The 26,304-nt window shown below is 44.9% G+C and overlaps 2 protein-coding genes across 2 annotated transcripts; one reads left to right on the forward strand and one right to left on the reverse strand.

The window, feature by feature from the left end:
• The first annotated feature begins 451 nt into the window (after positions 1 to 451).
• CCNF (cyclin F) lies at positions 452 to 15,507 on the forward strand. The gene is made up of 17 exons (XM_085307018.1): positions 452 to 525; positions 3,929 to 4,083; positions 4,521 to 4,627; positions 5,570 to 5,637; positions 6,436 to 6,629; positions 7,013 to 7,066; positions 7,608 to 7,712; positions 8,245 to 8,322; positions 8,718 to 8,869; positions 9,532 to 9,696; positions 10,435 to 10,558; positions 10,953 to 11,133; positions 11,582 to 11,669; positions 12,253 to 12,352; positions 12,685 to 12,815; positions 13,017 to 13,186; positions 13,785 to 15,507. The coding sequence occupies exons 1-17, from the start codon at positions 513 to 515 to the stop codon at positions 14,246 to 14,248; spliced, it is 2,349 nt and encodes a 782-aa protein (XP_085163144.1). The 5' UTR covers positions 452 to 512; the 3' UTR covers positions 14,249 to 15,507.
• A 346-nt stretch (positions 15,508 to 15,853) lies between these two features.
• Positions 15,854 to 25,123, reverse strand: VRK3 (VRK serine/threonine kinase 3). The gene is made up of 13 exons (XM_085307019.1): positions 25,018 to 25,123; positions 24,728 to 24,936; positions 24,494 to 24,640; positions 23,124 to 23,176; positions 21,048 to 21,114; positions 20,308 to 20,392; positions 19,730 to 19,832; positions 19,289 to 19,381; positions 18,788 to 18,920; positions 17,853 to 17,973; positions 17,456 to 17,514; positions 16,868 to 17,016; positions 15,854 to 16,166 (listed from the first exon to the last, which is right to left on the reverse strand). Exons 1-12 carry the CDS (start codon positions 25,110 to 25,112, stop codon positions 16,868 to 16,870), a joined length of 1,314 nt encoding a protein of 437 aa, XP_085163145.1. The 5' UTR covers positions 25,113 to 25,123; the 3' UTR covers positions 15,854 to 16,166.
• Positions 25,124 to 26,304: the final 1,181 nt, after the last annotated feature.

Raw genomic sequence — 26,304 nt, forward strand, 5'->3', positions numbered from 1 at the left:
CAGCCCCCCCCATCCCCAGCTGAGGGCAGGGCTTGCCCTGGGAGCATGCGCCCCAGGCGCCGAGTCAGCGAGACGCTCGAACCGCCAACTGCCCCAATTCGAATTCGCATCCTCAACGCCCAATCACGGCCAGTGGGGCAGGGTAGGCACCACCTCCAACTAGCCTTAGGACCAATCACAGAGCCTGCTGGGTTTAAAAAAAAAGTGCGCGCGGCTGGTAGGCGTCGCTCGCAGGTTCTGGGCCTATCCCAGGCGGGGAGGAGTTCCGGTCGGGACGGGGCGACGCCCCTGGAAGGCGTGGCCTGGGCGGTGCTCGGCGCGCACGCTTTCCCTGACCCTCGCTGAGGCGCGAGGGGGCGTGACCTGAGGCGTAGGGGGCGTGGCCTGATGCGGAGCCCCGCCCGCCGCCAGAGGCTTGGGGCCCGCCCCCCGCGCGGCGCGCCTCATTCGGAGCCGGCTCTGGGGCGCGGCGGCCGCTGGTGCCGGTCGGTTGCCCGAGGAGGCGCGCAGAGATGAAGGCGGGCGGTGAGTGCGGGCTGTGCCGCGCCGCGGGGGCGCCGCTTCCTCCTGCCTCAGCTGCGAGAGGCGCCCGCGGGGGGCTGCCTCTCCGGGCGCCCTCCGGAGCGGAGCTCTGAAGGCGGCGGGCTGCGAGGCGGCGCGGCCGCGTATCCGCCCTCCGCGTCGCGCGCGCGGAAATTCAAACGGCGGCGGCGGCGCGGCCCGCTCGGGCGGGCGGGCGGCGGGGGGCTCTGCCGCGGGGACATGCCCCGCTCTGGCCGGAGCCCTCCCCAACTCTACYAAAGGCTTCTCGCCGCAGACCTACGCATCGCAAGCAGAAACGGCTCTCGGTGCTGCTGGGGCACCGAGGTTTCGTGTCTTACTTGGTTGGCGCTTTCTAGTCCTTTTTGTTTGTTTGYTTTTTGCTGTAAATAGCCTGTAATTGCTAGATGTAGCTCAGCCCCCCTTCGCTTCTTTGAAGCCAGCTGTGAAGAAATGTAGGCCGTGTGCAGAATAGCATACAGGGCAGCTATGAAGTTGTTGGGCACAAACTGAAATGCAGGAGACTTGGTTTAAATGTAAAAAGCCTTTTTCTTACTCTGAGGATCGAATGCTGGAAGATGTTGTCCAGGGAGCTTGTGGAGTCTCCATCCTTGGAGATCCTCAAAACCATCCTTAAAACCCAGCTGGACTCAGCCTTACGCAGCCTGCCGAAGCTGAGCCTGCCCTGGTAGGGTAGGTCTACAGGATCTCTGCAGGTCCAACCACAACGGATCTCTGATCCTGTGAAGTAACAACTTGATTTCCCTGTGTGACTTCCTAGCTTTTGAAACGACCTTTTCTGTTTCCTATCTTGCTTTGCTCAGGACTCACGTGCCTGAGTCATCCAGTGTTCATGTAGGTTGGCATARCACTGTAGATGTCCTTTTCTTTTTCATTGCAATAATTCTGCTGGAACTGGCCCCAGAAAAGGAAAGGGGATGCAAACAAGAGTAATATTCTCCTTGGACATGTCAAAAGGCTTTTATTTTCTGGCAATAGCCTGTTATGAAAAGGCAGGTAGCAGATAGGTACATGCTCTACTGGGACAGCAGATGCTATAATGTTTGGTGGTTTATTCCACTAAACCTGAAGTGCCAAGGAAGTTAATAGTGTATATACACTAAGATGAGCACAAAAGGCTATTTTAGCATGATGGCTTTATAGTGGTTGTTTATGGTCTCCTTGGGAATCTGCAGGTTATTCGTAAGAATTCTGCTGAAAAGCCAGATGAAACTCACTTTGCCAGCTGAAAAAGCTGTGTAAAGTAATTGAAGCTGATGCAGTAACTTTGCTTTGAACAAATCATCTATAACCTCTACACTGGCTATGCAGTGCATAAATCTGGATACTTCCCAATTCTGGTGGGTGAGAGAGAGCACTGTAACTGGACAGTCCACATATTTTTCCATTCATTGAAACTGCAGCTGGTAACATGCTCTATTTTTCTCAAAAATAAATGCAATTTGTTGCTTCTCCAGTCTTTCATCCAAGCTCTATGTAAAGAACCAGAAAGCTACACTATATTATGAGGCTTTCCACATGCTAGGTTATTACCAAGAGATGGTAAAACACTGAAAGTAGTAGAGTAGGCCAGAGGAGGAAGAACTTCATGGAGGAAAAATGTTTTCCTTGTTAAAATTATCTATCTTTTCCAACTTTTAATTTCCTTGTAAAGAGAAGAAAACTTAGGAGCTGCACTGTTCCTTCAGTTTATACATTTGACACTATAATCTAGTGAGTTTGCGTAAGTCTAACTTGTTTTACTTCATAGATAATACGTTGTGGTTTGCCATATATATTATATTACTACTGTGACTCTACTGTTTTTTTTAATTCACTTCAAAAAGACTTCAAATTAGATATTAACCAGCAGAAGAAGGGTAAAAACGTGGGGCCCCATGTGTAGCAAATGAATGGCCTCTTTAGTGGAGTCTTATCTTCTATGACGTATTTTAGAAAGTCAGTAACTACATTTTCCAAAGATAATCTCTTTGTATAGGACTTAGAAGCCTAATTTGAAAAATACAAGCAAGAAGTCTTCCTTAGCACAGACCCTAATGTGGGCCTTCATGTTGTGGGACTGAAACCTTCATTCAGAATTGGTTTTCTGAGCCCTCCTCTCTGCCCTCTTTTGTCTCTGCAATAGACCCAATGGCGATACTGGAACAGGTTGCCCAGAGAGGCTGTGGATTCTCCTTCTCTGGAGTTATTCAAAACTTGCCTGGAGTGATCCTGTCTAGCATGCTGTAGGTGACCCTGCTTGAGCAGGAGGGTGGGACTGGATGTTCTCCAGAGGTCCCTTCCAACCTCATTCTGTGTGATCTGTTGCTTGCGTGAGCTACTCTTGAGAGCTCTGCTTTGAGTGGGTTACTGCTATTTTTGGTAAGAGATTGACTTTGAGCAATGCTGATATCTCTGTGGCTGCTTGATGGAGCTCTGAAAGGAAGCAGAGCATGAAATAACATCGGGGCTGAGGGGGATCCTCCTACCCAACCAATAACGTAGGAGCAATCCTTCTCTACCACGTGCAGTCATGATATGAGGAACATKCTCTTGTCCTCCTGGCAGCTTTCGCTGATTTGAATTTCTAACATTTGTTCATCAGCCTGCTGTTAGTGTGGGATGCCCTTGAGCACAGGCAAGTGACAGCCTCTTCTTGGCAGTCTAAACGCTATGCTATCCCCAGCAGATGGAAAAGGATTGGACTTTCTACCATGGGAGGTGTCTTCAGCGAGTGGTACTCTCAAGCTTTTCTTGTTTTTTGCCTCATATGTTTGGTAGTTTCCCACTCCTGGCTAATGCATTGAGTGTAAACTCTGTCTTAACAGGAACAGAAGATGTAGGTAATGCTTCGGTCTCTGAATGTTATGAGAGGCTGAAACTTCAAGAAAGGGCTTCCTGCTTCTTTGGCGTCTTCCATCATCCGTGGCAGACAAGTGGCCTCTTGGAAAGATGGGCTTTTGTCTTGGCGGGTGTTAAATTCTTAATCTCTTTGGTCACCTTTGAAGACTACTATCAGTTGAGAGGAAAAGTCAGGATATGGGGGAGGTATATGAAGTGACTGTCTAACTAAAATCATTAAAATGATGCAGTTAGATTATGGAGGGATTCTGCTCAGTGAAGAGGACTTGAGCTGAACTGGCCAAGTTGCCCCTTCTGAGCCTCTCAGCTTAATCAATTAAAATAAAATAATCATTCACTTCTTCCTAGCTAAAACTGCTAATCACTTCAGGCTAAATGTGTTTGTTTTTAATGTCTTTGAATAAGTGGTACAGTAACACTGCCGATCTGCGTGTTTATATATGTGTAGATTCTGTAGCATTTTTTTTCCTCCTGCTGTTCCATGGCTAATTGAGGTGGACTTCTTGTTTTTGTTTTTTTTTCACAGTAATTCACTGTAGATGTTCCAGATGTTTTGCTTTCCCTTCAAAGCGAAGGATAAGAAAACGGCCCCGAGTCCTGACGTTGTTAAGTCTGCCTGAAGATGTACTGTTTCATGTCCTGAAAGGCCTTCCTGCTGAGGACATCCTTTCAGTCAGAGCCGTGAGTATGCTAATCGCTTCCCCTCTGCACCACACTATGGCTTACCTCTGCCATTAGGAGCCAGGACGGCACATGGGAAAGGCTAGCATCTCGTGTCAGAGTAAATCTAACTGCTGCATATATTCTTTGGTTTCTTTCAGCTTTTTTTCCTGTATTAATAGCAGTTTTATTTCTCAGTACTTGAGCTCAAGATGAGCAGCAGTATTTGAGTATTTTGTGTAGGTTTTTTGTGGGAGTTCTACCAGATCACTGTGACTGAAAAATGTAATTCAGCTTGGCAGCTCTTGCCTTAGTGATGGTTGGGCAGAAAAACAATTGTGACTTATTTGTGGTTAATTTGCTACCTACATAAAATTAGATTGCTAAAGAACTGTTCTTTTTTTGGTCCCTTATTTTTTGTAATTGATTTCTTATATGCACACACCCTGACCCCACAGGTGCACTCGCATCTTAAATACCTTGTGGATAATCATGCTAGTGTTTGGGCATGTGCGAGTTTCCAAGAAATATGGCCTTCTCCTAACAATCTGAAGATGTTTGAAAGGTAAGCTTTTTAAGAATCAATATATGTCCATGATTGTAGAGGAGGTTGTTTCAAGCCAGGTATCCAGCATGAAGCAACTTCTACTGTATGTGGGAGATCTGGCTGTCCTTTCTTACTTGTAGAAGTCTTTGCTTGCTGTGGTGAAGAATTATTGAGTTCATGTCTATACTCTTGTGCACGTTAGAACTGTTGTCTTTTTAATTGAAGCACGGCCTGTTGTATATACTGAAGTTTTATTTCTCTTGAAATGCAGTAGTATCCCATGGTGGGATGTAGCATAAACTAAAATTTTAAACCTGTGTTATTTATGTTCTTGGAGCCTGTTTCCATATGCATGTGCAAATCAAATCGGAGGATCTAGAATATAACCATATTTCTAAGTCTTGACTTGTTTAATCACTTCTTGTGAAAAAGTATTTTTACCTAATACTGACATTTACCTATTTTTCATTAAAACTGATGTTTGAATGGATAATGATAAATCTGGTTAAAAAGGAAGGAGGCTATTTGTTTATCTCTGTTTTGAAGAGTATTGGTCACTAATGTCATGCCAATTGCTTCGTTTCTTATTGTTGCTTCTGCTCTGATGCATGTTTAATGTTCTTTCTAAAGACTATCTGGTAACAGGTTTGAGAGTGCAAATGTGAAAATATGTTACTGCATTCTGGCATTGGGGGTGTTGCATGGGATTGGAAAGCAGTTCCTTTAGAGTTGTCAAATTGTTTTGGACATGGGTGCATTAAAGGGCTGCAGCAAGAAAAGCCCAGCGCAATTTACGCTTAGTTTCTGTGGCAGAAGCACATAGGCTGGTGGTTAGAGTACACTTGTTACACTGCATCAAATTCACAGCCTGGCCTACGCTGTAGTAACTAGTCTAAGGATGAGGGCCTGAAAGTACCTATTGACTTAAACCTGAAGTATCATCTCTGTATCCCAATTTAGGGCTGCTGAAAAGGGTAACTTTGAAGCTGCTGTGAAGCTGGGGATAGCATACCTGTACAATGAAGGCTGTAAGTGTGGAAGCTTGTACTTGGGCTCTTGGGGAAGGTGGTGTGGCAGATGGAAGGGTAGAGAACTAAAGCTTGTTTCTAGCTGCGGATCAGACTGATTGTCCAGTCACAGGGTTGGCATTTTTACTGGCTACCTGCAGAGTTGTTTCTCCTGTGCCTTGGGCACTGATGCTTTTGTACTAGTAGAGCCAGTTTGCTGTCTTCAGGGTGTGGTTTTCGTACTTCTTCAGTTTTACCTTTCAGTCCAACTTAAGCATTGGCCACTAACCTGTTAGCTGTTAAATGATATTATGGTACAAAAATGTTGTTTTTTTAAAACAAACAAACAAAAATACCCCACAAAATTAGTCAATGCAGAGCTTATGCGCTCATACTCTGAAAACTTCTGATCAAACTTGACAGGTTACCTAGACTGTTAGATGTGACAAAAAGGACTGGTGATTGAAGGAGGAACCTTATTGCAGAGGGTTCTGGCAAGGCAGGCGACTTGCATACTGTTATGTTTGTTTGTGCACTGACAGGAATTAACATTGCTCTGAATATTGGCATTTACAAAATGCCCTCCAGTTTTAGGAGTGTATGTTCCTGCAGGTTGCAGTAAAATCTTTCTTCTTTTGTTATCTCCTTGATTGTTAAAGCTCTGAAGAGAATGCACTGTTCCATCTTTTCCTGATTGCATCCTATTGTCAGCAATGATGCTGCTGACTGTCTTGGCTGGACTAAACACCAAGAACATATTATGAATAAACTGCTTTCTAATCTGTTTTGGTGTGTGTGTATGGGGGTTGTTGTTTTCAGTGTCCATCTCCGACGAGGGTCGTGCAGAAGTGAATGGATTAAAGGCATCTCATTTCTTCAGTCTGACGGAGCGTTTGAACATGCGCGCAGCCCCTTTTATCTGGCTTTTTATTCGTCCTCCCTGGTCCCTGAGTGGAAGCTGTTGTAAAGCTGTGGTCTATGAAAGTCTCAAAGCAGAATGCCAGTTGGAGAAAGTAAGATTTCTTTCTTCTCTTGATTTTTAAGATAATGTAGCTCCGCCTAGTTCTTCTGGAAAAAAATATTTTTGTTTACCCAAATTGCTCTTATGCCTTTGCTGCTTAAACGACCACGAATCAATTGTTTTATTGAATTTGCAGCCAAACTACACTGGGTGTGTTGTGAGTGTTGGAGGCCTGTACTGTCTCTTATGAGAGATCTGGTTATATCTCAAAAATAACAAAATATTGAGAAAAGTAAGGGGAAGGAATGGTTGAAAGGCAAACAAAAGTATAATCTAGAGTTGTTTGGAAAAGAAAAATGCTGCCGTTCTCTTTTTTTATTATTATTTATTTATTTCTTTTTTTCCTCYTTAATGGGACTTTAATGCTTTCTTCAGGTTCAAAAAGGATCCATTCTCCACTGCTTGGCTAAGGTCTTAAGCCTCTTTGAGGTGAGCAGTGTTTCTAATCTAATGTCTCTGGTGATTCTGAAAATGACTTTCTGGTAATACTAACTCTCCATTTACCTTGATAAAAATCAAATGTTCTTGTATCGCTCAAATAGTCTAGGAGTTTCTGCTCAATAAGTATACATTGCAGATTGTTTTAAACAATGTTTTCAACTCAGTTTATTTAATTTTAGAAGAACTGAAATTAGTTCTGGCTTATTATGGGCTTGCATTGTGGCCAGACCTCAAAGGCAGGCTTCCAGTCTTAATGCTTATCAAAATAAATAACCTTCAGTGGTGAGCAGCCTAAAAAGCTTTGTACTAGCTAAGGAAAACTGCCAACTAATTCATGAGCCTGGATCTTCACAGGACAGCACTGAGTGGATTTGGTAGTGCCCCTTATAGCCTGGAGGGGACTTGCAACCAACCAGTAGATGCTGTACCATAGCTTTCAGTACAGAGCTGTTCTGCAGCTGCTGATGTTTTGAGGCCTGGTGTCTGGTTGGCTGAACAGCATAAATACCATCATACTTTTTGTTCTTAGGATGAAGAAAAAAGAAAAGAATCCATTGAAATGTTTGAAGAATCTTCAAAGCAGGGTTGCTTAAGCAGCTCCTACCTCCTTTGGGAAAGTAACAGAAAGGCTGCTGTAAGTAACTTCTATTTTTTACTCGCAACGTTTTCCAGTGTAACATCTGGACCTCTTATGTGTGATAAACAGCTGCAGAAAGACTTTGCTTTTCCTCATGGGTTACCTACTTCGTAATTAAGGAGAGCGCTAAGAGCTCTTACAAATAAAGCTTGACATTTTAAATAAATGAGTCCATGAACAGTTATAGCTAAGGTTCAAGCAGAAGTTTCTTTATGCCAAATCTGCCAAAGGCGTAGTCACTACTGGCTAGCAATCAGGTTGCTTGCTTGGGAATGGGAGTGGGGAGGCTGCCTCTGTCATTTATAAATATGTTGGAATCCTGAATGACTTGTCTCATTTCCTGTGAGACCTTGGGCAAGAACTTGAAGTAAGTTTCTTAAAAATGATGTTGGCAAACAGACTGGTTGCTGAGATGATACTTGTAACCACAGGAAGTGTTTTTTTTTTTTCTGAATATTAGTATTATGATCTTTCCATTCATTGTGTAGAGCTAATGGTTTTTGAAATCTGTTTACATTTCTCTCATTAGATGTCAGATCCTGGCAGATACCTCCAAAGCCTCAGGAAGCTAAGGGACTATGCAGCAAAGGGCTGCTGGGAAGCACAGGTAAGATCTGACTTTTCCCCAGAAAGCTGTCTTCAGTGTTTTATACTCTTTTGTGAGCATAGACTCCTCCCGTTAGGTACAGAGTCAAAATTACTGAATAATCTGCATGTGTGTATGGGTGTTCTCTGCGAGTCACTCTCTTCTGAAAATACTGCATTTCTGTGGTGCGATCTGAGCAAGGATCCATTTTTTTTGCTAGAATTAAAGGTCTATCACCAAATAATGGGCATGTTGTTCAGCATTTAAGCCCGGCTAAGAACTACCTATCCCTTACCTTCCAAGTCGTTTGTCCTGTTGGCCGTTTCCATTTTCTACAGGAAAATTACAGGACTATCCCGTGATGCTTTAGTTTGCATTTGATAAAAGCATTTTCTTTTGTATTCTATCCACTACAGATAGCTTTAGCTAAAGCTTGTGGGAATGGAAACCAACTAGGATTAGAAGCAAAATCTTCCAATGAAATGGTATCTCAGATCTTTCAAGCCTCTCTCCCTGTCAGCAAGCAAAGCATCTTCACTGTGCAGAAAGGAATGAATGAAACAATGAGGTAAAAACTCAAATGCAGGAACCAGGTCTGCAAGATTGCATTGCCTGTGACACACCAGAAAACATTATTTGTTTGCCTTTACATCTATAGAGGGAAACAAATCTAACAAATCTAAAATGTGGTGTGCTGGAAGATGGAACCTTTTGCTTTACAGTACTTCTACCACGCATTATGTACAATTAAAGAAACACATGACACTTTTGCAAAGAAGAAGTACTAGAGCCCTTATTTTGAGCCACAGTGGAAATGTGAGGTGTGGGGTTCTCTTGTTTTTTCTTTTGGAATGTAAGGCCTTGCAACTGTCAAGGCTGAAAAGCTCTCTTAAAAACTAGAAGTAGTTTGACTTGTTGGAGCTATAGTTACACTCCAGTTTTCTAGACTAGTGGTCTTTTGCCTCCTGACTTAAAAGCTACCCTATAATTARTAGGCATTTATAATTTCATTTCACAAAATACTTAAGAGAACCATTGGCCCCTAAGAGGACAACAGGCSTCTGGTTGCAAATCTGTATCTTGGTGCAACATAGAGTTTTTCTGAGATCTCTTCTGGTACAATTTCTTGGTTTGGAGCCCTTCAGTGGAGAGGTGACTTGTATGGGGAGAATGTTCCACCCAGGTCTGAATGGCTTCTAACCTGGCAGATTGTCTCTTTCTCCATTCTAGGTACATCCTGATTGACTGGTTGGTAGAAGTAGCTACCATGAAAGATTTTTCTAGCCTGTGCCTTCACATGACAGTGGGATGTGTGGATCGTTATTTGAAGCTGAGACCTGTACCCCGGGCTCGACTCCAACTTCTGGGAATTGCCTGCATGGTCATTTGCACACGGTAGGGATTATGACTGATGATCACAAGCAGTTACTATAATTGTTCAGATTCACTTGGGCCCTCTAGCTTCTTTTGCCCTGCCYGTTTCCCTTCCACCTTACTCCAGCTCCACCCTGTGCTGCCCTGGCCCCTTGCTAATAATAGTACTGGAAGAAAGACTTTTTGGCTTCCCTTTACATTGACTGCTGCTTGAACTGTGTTCACATGCAAATAKTCCTGGTCTACTGCAAATAGCATGCAAAATATTATTTCCTTAACATATTTGAATATGAAAAAACTCTATTTAGAAAGTAAATGCCTTCCACCAGCAAATAAAGTCTTTTGCACAGTATTAGCATGAATAATCCTATAAGGAACAACTGCAGCAATACTGTTATCCAGTCTAGTCTCGTGATCAAATGAGCAGACCTGCACTTCACAGGAATAAACAAGCATGGTGCAGTAGAGTGTTATTATTTTGTATTCTTGCATATATCTTGCATCTTAACCTGGGAGAGCTTTCTTAAATGTGATGAATAAGAAAAGTTCTAATAAATGGTTCCAGCTTAAAGTGAAAATAAAGAGCTGCTGTTCCCTCTTTCCCAGTTTGTACCTGATCTATGACTTTGACAAGTACTTTATGAAGCTGTTTAACTCTGGTCATCTTGGGTGCATTTATTTGTCCCCAAAAAGTCAGTGCACAGGTGCACATGTTCAGGTTCTCCTGGGATCAATTGTTAATAATATTTAATATTGCAGTTTCGTCAGCAAAGAAATCTTGACAATACGGGAAGCTGTGTGGTTAACAGACAACACGTACAAATATGAAGATCTAGTCAGAATGATGGGTGAGATCATTTCTGCCTTAGAAGGAAAGATAAGGGTGAGTTTGGAAAGTGGATGGAATGCTWAGCCCCTTGGGCTGCTACTGAAGTTGAGCTGCTATAACAAGCAGTGAAGTGTGGATCCTTTCTTGCTTCATAATAATATCTAAGATATTTTTGATGGAACTGTTCTCAATAAGCTGTGGAGACACTGCACATTTAAAAACTCGCTGATACAAAACTGTGTGCCCTCGTGTAGAGATTAAAACTTAACTCTCAAGTTCAGAGGTCATATAATCTCTTACTGGGGAGTATATCGATATCAGTGTAGCATTATTTAAAACATACAAAAAAAACCCTATGGTAATGAAGAGGGTCTGCTAGGAACAGCTGTGTTCTAAATACTTGTTGCTTGACTTATGTTGCCAACCTCTGTTCTCCTTTGTGTAATAGATACCTACTGTTGTGGACTATGAAGAAGTATTGTCAAACATAGTGTCTCTGGAAAGAAGAACTCTTCACCTCTACAGCTTTATTTGTGAACTGTCACTCCTGAACACAAGCCTCTGCGTGTATTCCCCAGCTCATCTAGCTGCTGCAGCACTGCTGCTGGCTAAGGTACTACACAAGCAAGGTAAGGAACAGCCTCCTGAGTGGAGCTGCGCATGGTATGTCAGCCTGACTTGTCCTTTAAGGGACCCATTTTTTCTTATTTYTTGGGCAAGAGCTCAGTCATTTGGGGAGGGCAGGGGGGAGGGCATAGGTGTAAGACTTCAGAGCGCAGAGATGTGTTCACTTTTATTTTGCTGCTTTATAGTTATGAAGAACCAGAGTGTTAGCATTATACAACACAAATGTGTTTAAATGGGACTGAAGGTTTCTGCCATTAATTCTACAGCATAGACAATATAGCTAGCCATAACTTCAGTTTGGCAGGCAAAGCTATCCTTAAAGCTKGCTCTAAATTTGAATAAGCTGTTATAAGCTTGTAGAAGATCATGATCTTTATCCCATTAAAAAAATCTGTGTGATTACAGAACTACCAAGCTTCATGAAATGATAGTATGTACTCTCTTCTGCAGCACATCCCTGGACAAGCCAGCTGTCTGAATGCACTGGTTTCTCTCTTGAAGACCTGTTGCCATGTGTGCTAAGCCTCCACCAAAAATGGTAAAACCTTTGGAACTCTGGGGAGGGCACATGAATGTTTGGAATCCAACTCTTCCAGAGATGCTGCATCCATACAGCCAGACTTTCCAAATGAAGAAGGTGGCTTTGGGGAACAGCTTTCCCTCTTCCCCAGCCCATTACAAGACACTGTGGCCTYGGGCAACATTAGATATGTTCCAATTCGATGATAACTTTTTAATTCCCTGACTGGTAATGGACCTGCATTACAGATGAYGTGATGCTGCTTAAGGCTAGCAGTTTCGGCTTGCCAAATGTCACTATTTTCATAAGGCTGACTTGCTTATTAGCAAATGTCAGGAAATGTTCCAGTAGCAAATGTAGATCACTTCTGGAAAAGTACAGGGCAAAATAGCTTGTTTACTTCAAGGAACAGAAAAGGAACTGGATGCTCATATGCCTTCAAAACCAAGTGGCCTATCTAGTTGCTGAAACACCAACTTCCTTAACACAAAGCTGAGATAAAATGCTCTTAGACAGTGGAAAAGTACTCAAATTGGCAGGTGTTGTTAGCATGGGCTCACGTAATCCATTCTCAGATTGAGGCTTTAATCTTTCTTTCCAGTTTCCATGATGATGTCCCAAAGGACTATAGGCAGGTGTCTTTAACTGCAGTGAAACAACGATTTGAAGATGAGCGTTATGAAGAAATAGGTAAAGAAAAGGTGAGTGAGCTCTTTCTCTTTGTGATACCTGACACTCAGAGTAAAATTAGCCATATGGCAGGATGTACAAAACTTCAAATAATGAGAAGTAACTCTTGGATTTTTTTGTGAGGAGAAAACATGCAAATAATAATAATGCTATGTTTTTTTGAAACTTAAATCTGCTGGGATTGTGAATAATATCATTGAGTGCATGTGGTAAGAACTTGCTGTGAAGGATTTTCTAGCAAATAAAGAGAAATAGCTCCCTTCTACCAGATGAAACTGCATTATCTAATCTGTACTGACTCTGACTCTGTGTGGGTTTCTCTCTCTCTCTTTTTTTTTTCCAGATGATGAGTTACAGTCAGCTGTGTTCATTGCTGGGTGTGAAGCAGGAGGACCCAGAACCCAGCCCTTTGCACACAAATATGGTGGAAATTCAGACTTTCCTTAGCTCTCCCTCTGGAAAGAGAACTAAAAGGCTAGTATTAACTCATCACTGTAAATGTCCAGGAAGACTAGCATGAGGCTTTCCTCTTCTCCAGTGTCCTGAACTTCCATTCTAAAATGTGATCAATTTTTCTGATCTTAATCTGATTCTTAACTGGCATATGTTTTAAAAGACTTAATTTGTGATTTCTGTTTTTTTTTGTTGTTGTTGTTTTTTTTTTGTGCACTACAGAAGGAGAGAAGACAGCATTCAGGATGACAGAGGCAGCTTTGTGACTACACCCACAGCTGAGCTATCCACCCAGGAAGAAAGTCTTCTGGACAATTTCCTGGACTGGAGTTTAGACTCCTGCTCTGGTTACGAAGGTGATCAGGAAAGCGAAGGCGAGAGAGATGGAGATGGTGAGGGTTTTTTTCTCTTTATAAAAAAGCAGATGACAAAATTTAGCTATCTGTCTCTGCTTAGACTTGTTTCCTTGGGCAACTTTCAGAGGAAGACCATTCTGGAAGAACTCCTTTGCTTCTATGGTGGTCTTAAATGTTAAATTTTTTTTTTTTTAAGAGGTATATACCCCTTCTTTTCATACTGCTTCAGAACATGATGAAGGATTTTGTAGGTGCTTAGAGTTTCAGAGTGAGACAGCATTTTTAGGTAGTGCTGTGACAGAGGACCAAACTCTGAATGAAGGGGAATACTTAAACTGTGCAGAATGGTTCTGTTCCAGGGATTTTGCCTGTGACCAGTGTTGTGAATGCTGTATTACTCGCATGATTTGYGAACACTATGATTGGCTTCTCACTGTGTAAACTGTTAGACAGTGTCTGCTTGAACAGGGTGAGGAAGGCACGTCCCTGTTTTAAATGACAAAAGTTAGCTGCACCCCCACTTCTCCCTATTTAAGTAGACATAGAGTCTACTTTTTTTGGTTCTTACTCCATGCCGCATGTCTTCTYGGTGTTGCCCAAATCAAAGATAACCTTTCCTTTCATTATCCTGTAGTGACAGCTCCCAGTGGAATCCTGGATGTAACTGTGGTCTATATGGATCCAGCAGAGCACTGCTGTCAGGACTCCAGTGATGAAGATAACCTAGCTGCAGGCTGGTCTGAGCACACAGCACCACCGAGTGAGACTCAGCTGCCAGATGACACTTGTGTTCTTCCAGCATATCTCACCCCAAGAAATCCTAATGCAGAAGGGAGCTCAGGCTACTCCTCTGTCAACAGCACCAGTCCTACATCTTCTGTAGAAGGCAGCTTTGGAGTACCTCTCAAAACTACCTCAGCACTGTGTCTTGGCAGTGCCACGAACAAGGGGCCATGCCAGCCTCATTACTTGAAATCACGTTTACAGTCAGTCTGTGCTAGGCCTAGTGATGGCAAGTGTGACAGAAGACAAGTCAAGCGAAAAAATGTTGCAGAACACAGTGAAGAAAGGGTGAACTTGGGCTTTTTAAGTCTCTGATTTCATGCTGTTTACTCCTATAGGGTTTCTGGAAGCAGTGTTTCTGTGTAGTCGTGCAGGGTGGTAGTGAGTAATTGTCAATACCTCCAAGAAGTGCCCCCTCCCCTCAACTTTGCCTATCATGGTCTGCAAACCTATCCTGTGCTTCTGTAGCTCACTTCTGGGCTATTTYCTTTCTCGATTGCTGCCTTTTTAAAGTATTCCCTATTGTCTGATCCTATGCAAATTAAGACCCTTCGATGTATGAAATTTACACTTCATTTTGCATCATGCCTYGCCAGTTAATCCTTCATAGCAGAGTATGTGTCATGCCCCTTACTTCACTGTGAGGCCTGGCCCTGTTTTAAAAGAAGTAGCTTTGGTTCCCAGGTTACTGGATGTAACACTATGCTTGAACTCTTATACTTGAAAGACCTTTTTGAGGCTGTGCTACCTTATCCTTCCCGACAGGTGCTATCTTACTCTGCTGGTGCTTTCCTATTCTGTGTATATACCACTTGCTGCACTGATCTAAGTGTTATTCTTTTTTTTTTTTAATGGATACAATCAAGAGGTATATGAAGGCTCTCTGCAGGTTTTTTTGTTGTTTGTGCATTTTTTTTTAACCTACCTCTCACATGGTTTTAGCCCCACTTGCCATGTGTTCCCTCACCTGAAAAACTGCCCTTCTGTGCCTTAACACTTCACTGCCTGATACAGCAGTAATACTATCTGTGAACTGTTAGCATATGCTGGAATAGTGTGGTTGAACTGCCACCTCCATCCAGTGACTTAATTTTGTTTCCTGTCTTGCACAGTCTTCCTTGCTATATTCAATAGTGTGTCCTCAAGTAAAGCACAAATAACACTTGAACACTAGAACCAGAGGCAGCAATGCAATAAGGGCAGGTAATACTTACTGAAAGCTCTAATTTAAGCCTCGCTACTGGATTCAATCTGCAAGGACAGCATAGGCATATCCTACTGCTACAGAGCAGAAAATTTCACATGTGGTAACAACTTTGAAGAAACCATCTCCAGTGACCTCAACCTAGCAAGTCTGGGCTAAAGCTGCTTCATCCTACAACTGTTAAAAGAACAGCTGCCTCTTTAAGAACAGGTAGTGAGTACCAAAATATCAAGGCAGAACACTTCCAGGAGATGTCATTGAATTTAACACTGGAACTGGACTCCATGGCTCTTCTTTAGAAATCACTGTGGCAGACAGCAACAGTTCAGATACAGTGTAGTGACTTTTTTTTATAAATTTTTTTTTTAAATACATGACTCCCTGTCTTATGTTTATGGCTGTGGTGCCAGCCCTGGCTCCCATTCGTCCATTTCACTGAATTGGGGGTTTAGAGAAGTGAGGTGGTACTTGGGGGAGCAGAAGTATTGAGTTGGGTTGAACAAGTCACCATAATACTAAATGGAGGTATTGCTCTGGGTGAGGTCTTACGCTTAARGTTCAGAAAGGACTATCTCTTAGCTCTTTACATTAAGATCATAAACAGCTGGAATGTACACTAGACTGAAAGCATCTTCACACTGCTACAACATCCCTAAAACCAAAATCTACAGAAAGGCCTTGAGCATGCTGACTAACCAAGGGAGACTGGCCCTGAGTGCTTGTCCACAAACTTTATTACAAAACAAGGTATTGCCTATACAGTTACAAAAAGTCCCTGATTTTAGTTCTCCAGCTAGCTGCCCAGCTACTGCTTACAACTACTTGCCACACAGCAGTGCCTTCACATCACCTGGGACATGTTATAGCAGTGGCTCAAGATTCAGCATTGGGTCACATTAAAGCCAGAGAATATCACCTCTAAAAACCTCAATTCTAAAACAGGTAGATAAAAGTTAGATGCATCTCCTGGAAAGGCCTCACACTGCAGAAAGCTTTGAACTGAACTCTTCGTGTGCAAACTTTTTTGATCTGAAAAAAGGGCACAAAAGAAGAACATCATTAATCAGTTTGTTCAATTCTTTCTGAGAAGTGGGAGTAAACAGATGAGTTAACTCAGTGCACCTGGGCCTCCTACATTATCCACTAGTTTAAGCTGATGCAGCTCTAGACTAGAAATTGATTGGGCTCTATGTATCAAACTCAGCAGTTAGCTTTTCAAGTTTGGAGGCTACCCGCATGGATAAAACAGCAACTGTGCCCAGTAGAGCTACAAGCTGGCATCTGAACAGGAAAAGCAAAAAATCCAGGACCTTGGCTGTATTTTTTAAGGATCAGAGTTCCCACAGTCTGCTTTTTCTTAGCACCTTTACACCCCTGCAGACTGTTCAGCCTTTATTTATTGCCCTTGGAGGGAGAAGGCAAGTGTTATTTCCAGAAAAATCTAGAGAAATAGATACTGTGACATAGTCTAAGCCTGGCCAGTGCTTCCCTTGACATCAGGAGGAGCCCCAAAGTCTCACCTGGAGACAGTTCACAGAACACTSCGCTCCATCCTCACTCCCTCTGCTCCAGAAACATGTACGGAGCCTGCAGCATCCCAGGTGCTTATGAATAGGAAGCGGAGCAGGGCAGCAACACTGTGCTGCTCACACACTCCCGCTAGCACAGCAGCAAGAAAGCTGAGGTAGGGAAAAGGAGCATTGTGCTGCTGCACACTGAATGTAACTTACTTAGGGTACGACCTTGACATCCAATGAGTCATAAGCTGAAGCTTTCATCTTCTCCAGTGGTTTCTTCAAGAGCTGCCGCAGGCCTTCATAGTCRGGCTTCTCCTCATATCCTAGTGCTATTATTTGCTGCAGGTAGCTCTGCAGGGCATCTGCAAAACAAGGAACACCGCTGCACAGAGCAGCAGAGCAACCCCAACTATCTTTACAAGGCTGTCAAATGGACTYTCCCAGTAGACAGATCATCTGCCTGGCCAGTTGCAGAGAGGAAAACAAAACCAAAAACCAGCATCATGAAGCTCAAAGATGCRGAAAAGACCACTAGTCCTAAAACCCTGTGGTTTCGAAGCCACCAGAGCGTCTGCCTTCAGCAGGGCTCATGAGTGCAGATAATAGGCATCAACCATCCTTGTTTTGCTGTAAAGCAAAGTGAAACAAGGAATTCATTCACACGAGGGGCCTGCCTGTATCATGCTTTGCCACCATTAGAAGCCATCCCAGACTAGCACACCATGGCAGAAAACATTCAAACTTTAGGTATAGTCAGTCCTACTTTCCCAAGTTCCACAGTCACAGAGAACATGCCCATACCTGGAATCAATTTCTGCCTGAAGCACAGTTGGAGGAGGCCTGTCACATCCCCCTTGTACCTGGAATAGTAAATGCAAAGTACTGTCAGACAGTGAATAACAGAGCAGGGACCTTAACAGCTTGTCTTTAGCAGTAGGGACAAAAAAAAAAAAAAAAAAAAAAAAGAAAGAAAAAGGGTGAATTCAGATGGCCACGTTCTGAATGGAGGAGAGATTGGGCTTCAAATGCCCTTTCAGCTGGAGACAGAATTTTGGCCAACTGCTTCCAGAGTCAGTCTTTACAGCAGTATGGATTTACCTGTATCCCAATACCATCCTGTGATCTCCCTTCAGTCAGAAATCCTCTCTCACTGCTTTGATGTGAACATTTCCCAAAAGATTTTATGATTTCTGTTTACCTTGCCTTCTTCTCCATCACAGTTTCTATTTCAGTCAGCTCATCAGACCAAGGCAAGAAGCCAGAGAGCCATTTCAGCAGACAATAGCCCAGAGATTCCAAGTCACTCCGACGAGATGGTGCTGATGGGAAGGAAGAGATATTCAAATGTGAAAAACAGACCAGGCCCAGGTGAGCACCTCTCCTCCGCAAAAGAGTACGGACTCCAGCCCAAGTAACCGCAAGACCAGGGAAACCCTTTCCTCATGGAAAGGGAACACTGCCCATAATTGGCTGCACAGGCAGTTCCTCGGTTCTCTCCATAGCAGGGCACTCACTGCACARCCTTGGAAGTCTCTGTTTTAGGTTCCCCTTCTGTAAAACAGAGGTAGCCTCATAAAGTGGTGCAAGTCTGAAGAACAGAATTAAGGCAACGCAAGAGCCTAACAACAATACTTCTGGAAGCCTGCTAAATCACACAGTTGGGAAACCCCCTTCGCCAGCCCCTGAAGGACACTRAACATTGGAAGAAAACAGTCCCACCCCAAATAGGAGAGATACAGGGGCATTTAAATGCCTTTCCAGCATTGGGGTCAGTGCAGAGGCTGCTGCAAGACTGTTTTGGGCAAGGATCCAGTCTGGCTTGGAACAGATTCTTGCTAAGCTTGCATAAAGGAGCCCAGTTTGTATTCCTCACGTGACTGCAGCAGCCAAACAGGAGCATCCCTGCACCTCTTATTGCAGCTGCTGAGTTACCTAGCAAGCTCCCCACCAGTGGTCTAAGGAGAGATAAAAGGAAGTATCTCGAAGAAGAACTGTTTTCCAGGTGCACSTAAATGCCTAGAAAGCAGCAGTAACACAAATGCCAGCAGGGAGGCCTAGTTCCAGACAGCATTACCATACAGGGAATAGTTCTAGACAAGCTTTGCTGGTTTATGTCAAAGACAACAGACTCACCTGCTCCCTTGTGGCWATCTAGGCTGATAAATTCTATCGTGCCTTCATGAGGGGTCCTACTGCCTTCACGATGAGCCACATGCTTCCCTCCCGGGCAGTAACGGAATGCAAAGCAATAGCCCGCTAGGGTCACCTAGAAGGCATCAAGAACACACAATGTTTAAGTGCTACTGCTTGGGGCCAAGTCCAAAGATTATTCCTTTACTCYGCCTCCTCCAAAGAGACCTCCAGGCAGGAGCCTAAAAATTTCCTTCAGAGGAAGTCATTGCTCCTCACACCAGAGGCATGGTGGCAGCTAAGGCATCGTTAACATCCTTCAAGMGTGAAGTCTGCTTACAAGGTACCTCGCAATCCTACACACAGCACCTGCTTGAGCACTACATGGCCCGCACTGCTCCTCCTGCCCAAGAGCAGGCACTTTCTTCCCATTTCTGTGCTGCTCTATCCTCCTTTACAAGCCTACCATCACTGCCATTTACTCACAGCTCTGTTCCTCCCTACCTCTGTGAGGTCAGCTGGGTTCACGTAGATGTTCTCAGCTGCGATGTTCCCATGCACATACTCATTTTCATGAATGTACTCCAGGCAGTCTAGCTATGAGTAAACAGAGGAGGCAAACACATCAGAACCACACCGATTCTGTCAGCGTCCTGGCTGGCACTGAACTCGACCTTCTTTCCCTGCTCTTGGCAGCTGCGTCAAGGCGCTCACAAGCACCATGTGTGACAGCCTCTGATTTTCAAGTGTCACGGGTTTCTCTTAYTATCCTTACCCCAAATTCCTTCAAGGTTACATATTAACAGGCTCAAGAGACACTACTAAAAAGACCTCTGCCAACACCCTTRATGATCTCCATAGCCATTAACACTTTTTAAAGCTTAGGGAGAAAGTTAAAGGCATTTTCTGAACAAGTTGCTTAGAACAGATAGTTTCTCTACGTACCAGCCGGACTGCAATCTGAAAAGCTGCCTTCTCTTTCAGTAGGTTTAAACCATCATCCAGGATGGACTGAAGGGTTCGTCCTAAGTCTGGGAACACCAGAAACCTACAAGAGACAAAGACTTCACAGTTAGCAGTACCTACCTGATACAGCAGTTCTGCAACAGACACTCATCAAGTAATCTGCCTGGACTGGATCCCTCTTCAAGTTAACACAAACTCCCTCACTTCTGACAACAGAACCTCCTTGTAAAGGACGTACGCTGATCCCATATTGCAAATATACAGTCTTCTCTATGTTAAGTTCAAAGGTCAGTGATGTCCCCTGGCATCAGTAGAAGCAGCAAAAGCCATGACTTCACCAGCAACACAAGAACTGAAGGGAATAAGGCAATGAGAGACGCAAACCCCTTGTTAGGAAATGAGATACGACCAATACACAAGGTTACGAGCCCAGGGAACAGCAAGGAAAGGAASAGCAGATAGCAAAGACAGAAGAGGGAAAGCCCAGGAAGGTGGGCAAGGAATGAAAGATGTTAGGGCAAAAGTAGTCAGCTGTGCATTGCACAGAACCACCTCACCGGTAGTTATCTCCATGGAGTCCAAAGCCAAGGCAGTCGGGGATACCCAGCAATGGCACAGAATGCAGCTTCTTCCATTTCTCCACTAAAAGGGGAGAGAACAAGACAGAGCAGTGAAGACACTGCTGAGGAGCTTCAGAACAGAGGGGCTAGGTCAAAGCTACACTCCCCTTCTCCAAAGGCATGCTCTGCCCTGGGCAGCTCACAACAGGGAAAAAGGAAGAGGAAAAGGCAGGGGGGAGAGAGATGGAGGAGCAAATTACATACAAAGGGTTGGGAAAGACTTGATTAAGGACTTTCCTGAAGTTTCTCTTCCAGGTTTGACATAAATTCYTCTATCACCCCTGTTCAAAACTCCTGTCCTTGTACATAGTCAGCTTGACCACACTCTGGTTTTTGGATCAATCAAGTACAGCTGCCAAGTGGCAGCTGAGACCAGGAAACCAAGGCAGGTTAAGCTGCAGGGTTAAACAGCTACCAAAGAGAYCAAGGTACAAAGCAGGGGTATGGCAAGAGAGCTCTGAGAAGTGCTTCAGTGTCAGTATTGTGCTGTCCAAAGGTGCCTAGCCACTCTTGGGAGAACAGGCACCTGACAAAGCTGCTTAGCACTCTGGCACAGAGCAAGCAGTGAATTAGTTTATTCAAGCCTGGACTTCTGAGAAAGTCTCATAGCTTATGTGACAGGGATGCCAATTTTCCTAACACATACTACAGTCCTCACCCTTTCAAGGAGCACCAACCTGTGGCTTTCTTTGCAGCTCGCTGGAAGAAATTCTGTTCATTGTAGATCTTGCCATCTTTTACATCCTAAAAGGAGCACAGAGATCAAGGTATGCTACTTAAGCTACACACTTCCTTGCTAGAAAAGGAAACTTGGGCTAGATTGTTACAAGCTCTTCACTGTGCATTTTAAAGAAAAAAAGCAACAAACTCTCCAAGAAAATCAAGCAGCAGGTTAGCAACAGCACTGCGAACAGAGCTCAGGTCTTTTGGTTCACTGTCTAATGCTGCATCTAACAACCTCAAACTCCCAGCATCGGCACAGAAAAAGAAATTGGCCATCTCAAGATGGAAGTTTCAAGCCCTACCACTTAGGGCTCTCTGTGGGTTAAAATCACCTAGACAATACAGACCATCTAGCAAACTGGAGCAAGCTCTAATCCCAAAGCTGCAAAAAAAGGAGCCAGAGGCATCCTTCTTAGCCACAGCATGGATGATGTTACTCCTACAAATGTGCAAGTTCCAAAAAGCAGCTGTACCACTTTAACTGTCAGAAAGCAAMAGATAAGTAAGAAAGGCAGTACTCATGACGTTTCCTATGTGTCTGGGTAGTGTATTGAATTCTTCAGAATCCATCTTTTTATACTCGTGTTACTGCCTTTTTACTACTGCTATTACCCAGTGATCTGAAATGCATATAGTCTCCGTAAGTGTATATATGTGTGTGTGTGTGTGTGTGTGTGTGTGTGTGTGTGTGTGTACACATGCACAAACAAGTATGTCTATGTACTCAGGATACTACAAGCTAACTTAGAACACATGCTTTCTGCATGGGAGGAGGCAGCAATTTTATATCCCAACTATTTTGATATCAGCCTCATCCACAACTGGCCAGGGCTGCGAAAGAGCAACGGTTCCCAGACAACATAAATGAACATTTTCTCTGCAACGTGGTATTACACATCTTGCCTGGTGAGCCACAAAGAGACGTGCTTTCTCAGTACCACCCATCTGAACCACCAAACCCAAGAATCAAAATGCTCTTGTATGCCATACTATACCCCACAGTCCTTTGTAACTGCAAGGGCAAGAGGCAAGCAGTCAGCAAACTGCTGAGCAAAATGCCACATGGTGCCAGAGTTGCAAAATACAGGAGTTGCGAGTGTTATGTACGGAACTAGCTACAGTTTCCCACCTGCTGGTTCCATTTTTGCAGCATTTAACTGTCCTTTCTCATTAACACTGTATTCTTTCTCCATCCTCTTAAATGGCTCTTCTCCGATAAAACAGAAAAGTGACTTTTCATATACCTACAAGAGTGGGCACATCTAGATTCCTCACAAAATTATTAGTCCTTATTGGTTTTCCCAGACATGAGCAACCACCAAGGGCCACAGCAGACAGCAGAAAACAGTCTTTCACTTTGGTTTGTGAATTACTGAAAAGAAGTCAGCTGAATTCCAATAGCTGAACAGGTATTACTGAAAATAACACACTTCTGGAGAACCCAAGTCTCTGACAAGCGTCTAGGAAGCTGGCTCAGAACTTTAATCACCATGTGATTTATAGATGTGTTCTGGCAATACAGAAAGTCTCTCAATGCTGGTTCGTCAACACTACCTATCAAATTCTAGCTCCTTCAGGTCCCTCAGACTTCAGCAGGAAAAATGCACTCTTGTCATATATGAAAAAAGCAGGTCAGACATCTCAATCTTCTTGATACTAGATCTATGAAACAAAATCTCTACCTTATACCACTAAATTTGTTTTTGGAGATTACAGACAGCCTAGTGGGTCTAGGGGGTAACCATCTGGAATGAAGGTTTGGGTTTTGTTTTGTTTTGTTTTTTAAGGCCTCATATCTAYTTTCTGGTGCTCTTTCTCTTATTTCTCTAAGGAAATGCACTGACAGTCATGAAGGCAGTGAGGCTTGTGCCTTGAGACTCCTTGAGACCGCATTACTTCAAGCTAGAGGGGGCTTCTGTAATGATCTTCTCTGAATTCCTCCTACACTTCTAGTCATACAGGCCAGATGGGTCAGGTCCTAGACACAGTACACTCCATACTATTCCTTACCCACATAGATCAAAACTCACAAGTTTCAGGGAGTATCTTTGCTTTTGAGGACAGGTTCCAGATGCTGACTGTGCTGTGGAAGGATGGAATAAATGTAGTTACAGGAGCACAGAAAAGAGGTACTTGCAGTGTTAGTTGCTGAAAGAAAAAACAGTACCACTAAACACAGCCTGTGCAGCTGACTTTTACTTATCCTCTGCTTCTTTCTCTTCGTCTTTGTGAAAGCATCCACTGTGGGGGCATCTTCCCACATTACTATAAAATAATTCTTACCTTGCTCCAGAAGCACAGCACCCATGACATGCTTCAAGTGCAGTTCTGCTTAAATCACAGTAGCATCTAGGCATAGCTACAGTAGTGGGGCACTTTGAAGATGATACGTAAAGAACAAATCATTAGTAGAATCTCAAAAGTACCTCCAATTCATTTGCTGAGAATTCACAACAGCTCACTTTGTAGTTTTTCAAGTCTCTGTAAGAGACATGCCAAAAATCTCTTTTACTCTGTGTGGATGCTAAAGTTACATGTGACCTTCTTCCTCCAAAAAGATTTGCACCCGTTACAGGGTCTTGGAGTAGTCTCTCTTCTCCTGCTCTTGGACTCATTGCTATACACGAGTCATCTGCTGCTCACCATCGAGAAGGTGGGTCTAAAAAAAATGCCCTGCACTGTAACAGAAATTCTGACTTACTCTAAAATCGCAGCTTTTTAAGACACATATGCTGCTGCATAACAAAGGCTGGGCATTAAGATAAGTAAGTAAAAAGAAACTAGAGCCAAGCATCAGGCAAAGCATACCAATGTGTGTGTGKGGGGGGCAACTGGAATAGTGCTTTCAGGTTAACAAGGGAGAATAAAATCCAAATGTTTCCTTCGGAAGCTTCAAACTAGATGAGGTGAAAGATCAGCGGGCAGTAAACAGCTAAGAGGCAGCCTAGACGACTTGTGGTGTTTCTTTCAGCCCTGAATCAGGATGAGAACCCTGAACTGACAGTCTGTAAATACCGACAATATCCACGAATACAGGACCTCCTGTAGCGCCGTGTTGGTCACGTTTAGGTTTTGAAYCTAAATCCAAGGAGAGGAAGAGCTACCGATTCAGCTACAGGTAAACAGCGGAGAATCCCCCCGCCAGCTCGATCTCAGGTCAATGCCAGCGCCGGCGTTCAGYCCCCGCGGGCTCAGACACCCCGCGCGAAACGGGCAGCGCCGCCACCTCGGGTGGCACCCGCCGCCTCCGCGCCKCGTCGAACTGCGGCGGCTCCCGGGCGTTTTCGGGACTGAGCGGCACCGCAGAGAGCCGCCGAGGGCCCGCAGGCCGTCCCCGAGCCGGCGGGCACGGGCAGCCGGCCCCCCGTCCGCCCAACCGCTGCGCGCGGCCCCACGGCACCTTCGTACATCAGCCCGCAGCCGCCCTGCTCCAGCAGCTTCACCAGCCTCCAGCGCTGCTTGCCGTGGTCCGTCAGGACCTGGTTCTCCGGGAGCGGCGCCAGCGAGGCGCTCCGCGTTTTCCGCGGCGACCAGGAGCCGCTCCTCACTGTGGAGGCACCGCGGGTTGGAGGCGGCGGCGCCGCCGCGCAGCAGCCAGCGCAGCGGCATCGGCGGCCCCAGCCCCGGTGCTCACCCCTGCCCACGGTCGCGGGGCTCCGCGGCGGCGGTGGCCGCGGCCGCCGCGCTGGCGCTGACGCTGGCTCCGGCGCCGGCGCCGCCCTCGCCTGGGCGGCCAAGGACGGCGCCTCCTCCCCCGACGGTGGCAGCTTCTCCCCGCAGCCCGGGCAGAACTTGAAAGCCGGCTCCACGCCCTGCCCGCACTGCGGGCAGAACCGGGTCATCCTGCGGGGACGGACAGACCGCAGCCGTCAGCCGTCAGCCGCCGCCGCCTCGCCTCCCCCCTCGCCGCCAGCCCTCGCCCACCTGGGACACGCGCAGGGCGCCGACGGCGGCACCGCCTCTACRCCCCGCGCCGCCGACCCACACTGCTTCCGCCCGCGCCCCCCTCGACCCGCCATGTTGCGCCGCAGCCCCCCGCCACTGCGCCTGCGCCAGCTACGGCGCAGGCCTCCGACCCGCCGCGCATGCGCGCGCGCCTCCTGCTCGTGTGACGTGTGCTAACGGTCGTTCCGCTCGGCCGTTACGGACAGGCGGCGGCGGCCGCCCCTGCTGGGGGGATGCGCACGGCCTCCGGTGGCGCTGCCAGAGGCGGCCCGCTCTAAAGGCGCCGCCGCTGCCTGCGTTAGTACATATAGGAGCGTGTGTGGGATGCGTCCAGGAACCAAGAAGAAACGGAAGAGCAATAGGCTTGACCTCCGGTGATGAAGAGCTGAATGAGGACACTCAAAAGAGCTCAGCAGGAACCTGGGAGCGACCTAGCTGTAGAGCTCATGTGAAGAGCAGTTACAGAAGCTAGAATAAGATAACGTGGGATATCAATCCTGTGTCTGAGCCTACCACAAAATCTTGGGGGCTAACAAGATGTTTTTCCTGCAGAGATGGTATTCCATAAGGATCGTATGTTGCCTCAGGCTAGTCGCCCTCACTCAGTCCCTCAAAATGTCTGTGATGCTCAAGTAAGCACATGAAATAGGCCTAGTGAAGCCCAAACTCCACCAAAGGAAATCAGGAGGCTCAGGACATGACAGGGTTAGTTTTTGCAGTCTGCTGCAGGCATTTTTCTACCTGGCTTTGAAGCTTGTGAGCACTGTTAGAAGCAATAGATGGGTCCCTGCATTCCTGGCTATAAAATTTCTAGTGGCAGAATTAATTCTACTTACCCATTTCATTTTTTTTTCCTGGACATTKTATGTGGCAGCAGGCATATGCTAAATTGGCTTAAGTTCACTGTCATCCTCAACACAATCTTTTCAGTTCCCGCTATTCCTAACGCTCTGTGTAGACACAGATAGCAATTCCTTTGTTAAACAAAGCAGCTCTTCAAGTTCTTTGAAAAGAATATAAGTAGTCCATCGTCAAATTTGTTTGAATATGCTTTTATCAGTCCTGTGTGTGATATTTTGTCATTTAGTACTTGAATCAAGTTCAATGATCTTTGCTTTTATTTACTAAAACCTTCCACTTTGACAACTAGATGCACTAATGGGAATGTATTTTTTTCAGCAAAGATTTTTGAAGCTTTGTAGTTATGATTTTTTGACTTTCTTTTTATCAGCGATAATTCATGATAATAGGTCCATAATTTTGTTG

The sequence above is a fragment of the Rhea americana genome, unplaced genomic scaffold (genome assembly GCF_003343005.1).
Source record: "Rhea americana isolate MKP2758 unplaced genomic scaffold, rheAme1 scaffold_250, whole genome shotgun sequence".
Classification (NCBI taxonomy): Eukaryota; Metazoa; Chordata; class Aves; order Rheiformes; family Rheidae; genus Rhea; species Rhea americana.